The sequence below is a fragment of the Micropterus salmoides genome, unplaced genomic scaffold (genome assembly GCF_014851395.1).
Source record: "Micropterus salmoides isolate LMB-PRFRI ecotype aquatic unplaced genomic scaffold, ASM1485139v1 Ms_hic_scaffold_16, whole genome shotgun sequence".
Classification (NCBI taxonomy): Eukaryota; Metazoa; Chordata; class Actinopteri; order Centrarchiformes; family Centrarchidae; genus Micropterus; species Micropterus salmoides.
This window is the reverse complement of record NW_024040707.1, coordinates 25,265,173-25,271,888: the sequence shown is the minus strand read 5'-3', so window position 1 is coordinate 25,271,888 and position 6,716 is coordinate 25,265,173. Positions and strand designations below refer to the sequence as shown.

Sequence of the window (6,716 nt, the reverse complement as noted above, 5' to 3'; positions counted from 1 at the left end):
CGACTGTGAATTGAGGACACCATCATCTTACTGCTCAACTGCATCAATGCCCACCTGGACAAGCCGGCGAGCACTGTGAGGGTCATGTTTTTTGACTTCTCCAGTGCTTTCTGCACCGTCCAGCCGGCCCTGCTGGGTGAGAAGCTGACAGCGATGCAGGTGAATGCCCCCCTCATGTCCCCCAACAGTCCTGCAACTTTACATAAGCATCACACAATAATGTTACAGCAAACACACTTATTTGCTAGGAAAAAACAAAAAAACACATGCCTGTGAAAATGAACAACTTTTACAAGATCCATCTTATTACAAAGATAGTAATTAACTTACTTTTTTAATTCAATTAATAGTTTAAATGTTTTAAATTGTTGTAATTGTTTTCTTCTTCCTGGAGAGGCGGGCCTTACTATGTGCGAGGCCACCATGCGCGCAAAAGCTGTCAATCTTAAAGACAACTGACAGATTGACTAACAGAGAGATAATAACATTAATTTATGTTAGGCCTACTGGATTATATGGACAGGATTCCCTTACAGAAACGTATTAAATGTAAGAAAATATTATTACATCTAAGTATATTAACAGTGTAGTGATGCAGTGATGATGTTAATTCTGAACAAAAGGAGAGTTTATAAATAAAAATTGGTTCAATTAATGACAGATAGCTAGACGCTAACATTATCTAATATCCAGCGGAGTTATAAACAGTCACCCAGTGTTGGTGATATGGGTCACACATAAAAGAATAGCCTGTTTGTCAAATCAAATGTTTAAATTTTCAGATGAGTTTAAAAGATCTTATACCCCCACGTTCTTCACCATTATTAGATTCCAAATTACCCCTGTCCAGGAGGTACTGGTCCAGCTCTCCGTCTTAAAGGGTCCGGCTTACTCTGATATTGCTCTCAAATGAATAGCCATGGAGCCAAATACTACCTCAGTCACGCATGTAACTCATTCATCAGTGCACCTGGTATAGTTGCTAGGGTAATATCTAGTGGCCAGGAAAATAGGCCGCAAGGATAAGTTAATTTCTTTGGCTAGGGCAACCTATGACAACCTTTAAAAGATGTTACAAACTATACCTAATGAATTACTGCCTCACTGAGAAAACTATTCAGTGTCTACTACTTGTACTTTAAATGCAATGATTCAAGGTTTATTGCAAAATTAAGCAAGGGCAAGCATACAACTTACTTCACAGAAGCTTTAAGGCATTCATTGTAAGGAGTTAATTCACAGATAAAGAGCAAACACATTATTATTCATTTCTATCATGTAGGATAAGCTATCTCTGTGAATGATCCTAGACCGAGGCATTGCACCTGCTGGGGTTAAATCATCCTCTGGTAAACCCTTGTGTCTTCCGAGGAGTGACCTATTTGACATTTGACTTTATCATTTGACATTGTTTATACAAAACTATTGATTAGTGCAGCACAGGATGCTCAAAGTACACTTCAAAGTGAGCTTTGTTAGATGCACTGTTTTTACATCATCTCTTTCCCAAAGGCTGTAACTAATGCTGTTGTCACTAGAGTCCATGCATCAACCAAAACAAAACAAACGTGTTACACCAGAGAGAAATGAAGATGCAGAGTATGATGCATAGAGTGAAGAAGGAGGAAGATCACTGTGAAAGAGACTGACAGACAGAAGGGGAGGAAGAAGAGGGGATGAAGAGAGATATAAATCAGCTGTATGACAGAACTTTGCTTAGAAAGCTGTGTGTTCAGCAGCTTCTCCTCTCCTCCTCTCTCTCTGATGATGCAGACCCTGGAGGAAGCTGAACTCTGCTTTCCACAACTCCTCAACACCTCTTGCAAGAAGCTTATACAATCTCAGTCGGAGGAAATGCTCATTTACATTGTGATGTCCTCCATCTCTCTGCTCACTGTGGCCCTCAACCTGCTGGTCATCATCTCCATCTCCCACTTCAGGCAGAGATAAATGTCTTAGCACTGATAATGTTTTGTTGTAACAAGATATGAGTATTGCATACTGGTGTTTTGATGAGACGTTTGCTTATTAACAGTGCTTACAACAGCCATTTACTGTCTAGATACACTGGAGTTTCAACTCTGAAGTCATTACTGCTGCAACTACTTCTATTAATGAACATTTGTTTGTAAAATTCACAGTGATGATATTCTCTCCCTTCAGACAGCTCCACACCCCCACCAACCTCCTCCTCCTCTCTCTGGCTGTCTCAGACTTCCTCGTGGGCCTCCTTGTGATGCCGTGTCAAATTCTCTTAACAGAGCCCTGCTGGCTCCTGGGTGACCTGGTGTGTGTTCTGTATTATTTTATAAACTTCATCACTATCTGTGCTTCAATGGTAAGCATGGTGCTCATATCAGTCGACCGCTATGTGGCTATCTGTTACCCTCTGCACTACCCCACCAAAATCACTGCAAAGAGAGTTCAAATCTGTGTTTTCCTGTGTTGGGGTTACTCTGTTTTTTACAGTGTTGTGCTTTTATATGATAACCTGAAACAACCAGGCAAGTTTAATTCCTGCTATGGAGAATGTGTGATTAACATAATAGGAGCTGTTGACCTTGTTTTCACCTTCATCATTCCCATCACTGCCATCATCATCCTGTATGTGAGAGTGTTTGTAGTGGCTGTGTCTCAGGCTCGTGCCATGCGCTCCAATATTAGAGCAATCAAACTGAGTAGATCAGCAACTGTAACAGCTAAGAAATCTGAGCTGAAAGCAGCCAGGACTCTTGGTGTCATTGTTGCTGTATTTCTCATGTGTTACTGTCCATATTACTGTGTGTCTCTCTCAGGCTTCAAACTCATACTCGGTTCTTCAACTGAGGTACTTATGGGTTTTCTGGTATTTTTTAACTCCTGTCTAAACCCTTTGATCTACGCTTTTTTCTACCCCTGGTTTAGAAAATCTGTTAAACTCATTGTTACACTTGAGATACTGCAGCCTCACTCCTGTGGGGCCAACATAATGTAGAGAGAGACTGTGGAGTGACTGACACGAGACACATGAGCTTTTCTGTGAGGGAGGAAAAGTGTTTTTATGTGCCGTTGCTGAGTCACTGAAGTGAAGAGGACTCTAATGTTGTACGTGTATGTGTTGATGTTGTTGTAATTGTAACAATTCATGAACAAGCATTACTCCAGTCATTGATTATGTGATCTTTGCAGGATAAACTCTCTCTCCCTGTGTCTGCTACAGGTCTTTGAATAAACAATTTCAGTGATAATCATCATCGCCACAATGAAAAGAACCACCTTAATGTTCCAATATTACAATGTCAATAAAGTCAAACTTTGCCAGAAATGACTCTATACTTGTGTCATATTTTTGTACAAATAAACCTCTGGTATTTTTCTGCCTTTAATTACCGGCAGAGATTATCAGTAACCTGTGCTACAGTTTCATATGAACATTTATGTTTTTCTGGTTTATATGCATTTTGAAAATGATGTGAAAAAAATTTCTAAAAAATGTAACATAAAAATAAATGTTAATGTCTCAAAAAAACTCCTCAACTTGTTCTTATTAATTGTTATTAAAATCAAGAAAGAGGAGTAAGCTGTTATACTGTACTGTATATATGTATATATATATGCAACAGTAAGAGCTACATTATAGAAATTATAACACAAAATAATGTAATAATTAAATTCCATTCAAATCATTTTCATATTTGACACAGCGTTGTGATAAAACATGATTCCTATGCAGTGATAAAACTGAATTAGATTGTGTACTAAATCATGGTCTGCAAAGGCATCAGTAGAGGGTGGAGTAAACCACACTGGTCTATATTATGCCTATTATAAACACAAAATAATCTAATAACACATACATGCTTCAATGCATTGGTGCAACTGAATTAGAAAAGTTGTGTACTAAATCATAGTCTGTAAGAGCATCAGAAGACGGTTAAGTCAACACATTTTCCCTCCAGTCTCGTCACATATTGACGCTTGGTCAAGGCCTTTACCTTTATCTTCAAAAGCTGACACTACGGGAGTTCCCCCACTGCGTTGAACTATGACGCTATAGGGATCCTCAGTGCGTTACAAACGGATGTCTACGGATCTTGACTATGCGTCCGTCCGTATGTGATGAGTCTGGGAGTGAGTAAACAAAAATCCCACATAGGTGGAAACTGGTATATCATAGCAGGAATATCATAGGAATTATTCTGCAGATAAAAAGGTTATAAGCATCAAAGATCAAGTTAATTTATTCATCATTATACAACAACTGTTTTTTCCTCAAATAACTATTACATGAAAATATTTGGAAATTGTATCAGCTGTAGTAGCCTGTCATAAGGGGAAAGACTACAGTTCGGGAGTTTTTTTTTGTATTTGAATGAGAGAGGAAAAGTGAAATAATTTAGTGACCAAATTGTGACGGCCTGCACCTTTCGGTTGAACCGCCTACGGGTGCCGCCTATTCATGTAACCGTGCATGCTCTTTGTGGAAGGTTTCTTATTCGTTCAGCGCCAGAGTCCGCCCAGTTCAGGAAGTGCTAAAATGTTTGGTGTGTGTCTGGGAGCGAGGGGCAGTTGACCAAAGAGGAGAGCTGAGGGAAGCAAGAGAGCGTCGGAGTGACAAGTTTGTGTAGTTGAACCAGTTATAGTGAGGCCGTTAATCCGTTCCGCGTTCACCTACAGCAATGATCCTGTACGTCGGCACCTTCTTCATCCGCAACTCAGCAATAACCTCTAAACAACCAACCATCCAGTATTCCAAAACCATCGGCATCAAACCGGTCCAGAATCCATTAACAGTCAGGCTGCAACCCTTCTATTTTTTGAGCAGTGTGGGGTTTTTTTTCATGTTGGATTAACATTTGTTTTGAAGAACAGCGCAATCTTTGTTATTTGATGGGCATGAACCATTTTTGAATTGAACTGCTTTGTTGAATTGAAATGAACTGAACCCTGAGTGGAAATTTGAGTTGCGTTTATTGTTTTGGGATACGCTTTTGTTAACACGTTGCCTTTGTTGCATTTCATAATTGAGTTGTGGTTTTCATTATTGTTCACTGGGTGCATTCAACGTGAGGGTCCATAACATCGTATATGTACCCTTTGTGTTACTTGATGGGTAAAATATATTGTTCTGTGTAAAATCATCAAATATTTTACGTGTCAGGAGAGAAACCTGACTGGCACCCCAAAAGAAACCCGTAAGTCAAACTGTCACAAAATCAGTTGTGGAAAATGAATTGAAGTTAAATGTTTGATAATTTGTTGACAGTAAACAACAGAATTATTTAATTAACTTGCAAGCAATAAACTGAATTAAAAGTTCTCCGTGAGTGCTTTTTCTTTTAGTGGTGAGTGGCTAACCTCCAAAAAGACAAAGCAGAAAATGAGTAAGGAGTTTGTTTAAACAAGTTACTAAACTACACCAAACAGTCTAAAGAAGCAAACAGAGGAAAAGAGAGGCTGCACATCCAGCCAATCACACCGACTACATCTGAAGTAGCCGCAGCTGCAGCCGGAGGCTCTGTGAGTAAAATCAGCTGATTGCTGATCACCAAAGCGTTGAGTTGATAAGATGGAATGCAATGAACGATCAGTGACAAGTGATGTGAATGGCAAATTAAAAATGTTACCGGAAAGCCAAGCTTGTGGTGAAAAACTTGCAACAGTGAGGGGCTGTTAAAATCATGCATGGACTAGGCGCATGCAGGCACATAATCTTTCTTTTAGTGTGTGCACTGCTTGTGTGTTTAGCTGCAAGTAAAACCCTACAAATAGTTTTGTTGTTTTTGCTGCGATCTGGTTACAAAAAGTATCAAATGAAGAAGTGGTTTGACTGGAGACGTTTTGATATCACTCAAAACTGCCCGTTGTTTGGCCATCCCGAGTCTCATTTTCTCCAGACTGGACATTAGCCAGGAGCAGACTTAAAACTGGGTTAGTCAATTTATTTCAGAAGCATTTTTGTTATATTCGTTAGCCTAAAACCAGCTTGCTTGTCTAGAAGGAGATGTGGTTCTCACCGTTGTCATCCTTCTCTGCTATCCAGTTCCTCTGAGTCATCACTGACCAGCTCTTCATCCTCACCGCTGACCAGCTCTTTGCTCCTTGCCCAATGATGGCGAACTGAAAATGCGGGCTGGCTCATGGGGTTGATGCAACACAGGACCACGGAACTGTTGCAGTTCTGCAGTGATAGCAAGTTGAATTTAGCTCAGCAATGTCAGAGGGGGGCTGCCTATGATTTTCTACCTATGATTACCAGGAATGTTGAGTCCATGGGCAGAGTTCAGGTATAGCTGTGTTAGGTAAATGGTGTATTGTGGGACACCAAGCCGTTTAATTTTGTTTAGGCTTCACCCTCTAAGGCTATTGCTATTGGGTTTACCCCTACACGCGCCTGTGCAGCACTGAGAAAAGTTGTCTACGCCCACCCGCAGCATGGGTCTCTCCTACTTCCGCACCTTGTACATATAAAAGGGTGAGACCTGGTCTTTGGCTTCCATTTTTCTTCAGCACTGAGCTGTCTAATGAGCAGAAAATTACCAGCTAGAAGAGAAGAACGTGCTAGCACTGGCCCTGCTTTTTTTTTTTTATCTGCAATTAGCTCATATCGGCCGTTAATATCTGCTCAAAGATAAATCAGTTGGGCTCTAATGTACTCGGCTCAAAGTTGGACAGTTGATGATTATTGTAGAAGATGCTGTTACGCTGGAATGTAACGTCCCCAAATCCAATACAAA

At 40.2% G+C, this 6,716-nt stretch overlaps 1 protein-coding gene across 1 annotated transcript; it reads left to right on the top strand.

The window, feature by feature from the left end:
* Window positions 1-1,767: 1,767 nt before the first annotated feature.
* LOC119906059 (trace amine-associated receptor 13c-like) lies at window positions 1,768-2,974 on the top strand. Its single transcript, XM_038723550.1, has 2 exons — window positions 1,768-1,940; window positions 2,164-2,974. Exons 1-2 carry the CDS (start codon window positions 1,768-1,770, stop codon window positions 2,972-2,974), a joined length of 984 nt encoding a protein of 327 aa, XP_038579478.1.
* Window positions 2,975-6,716: the final 3,742 nt, after the last annotated feature.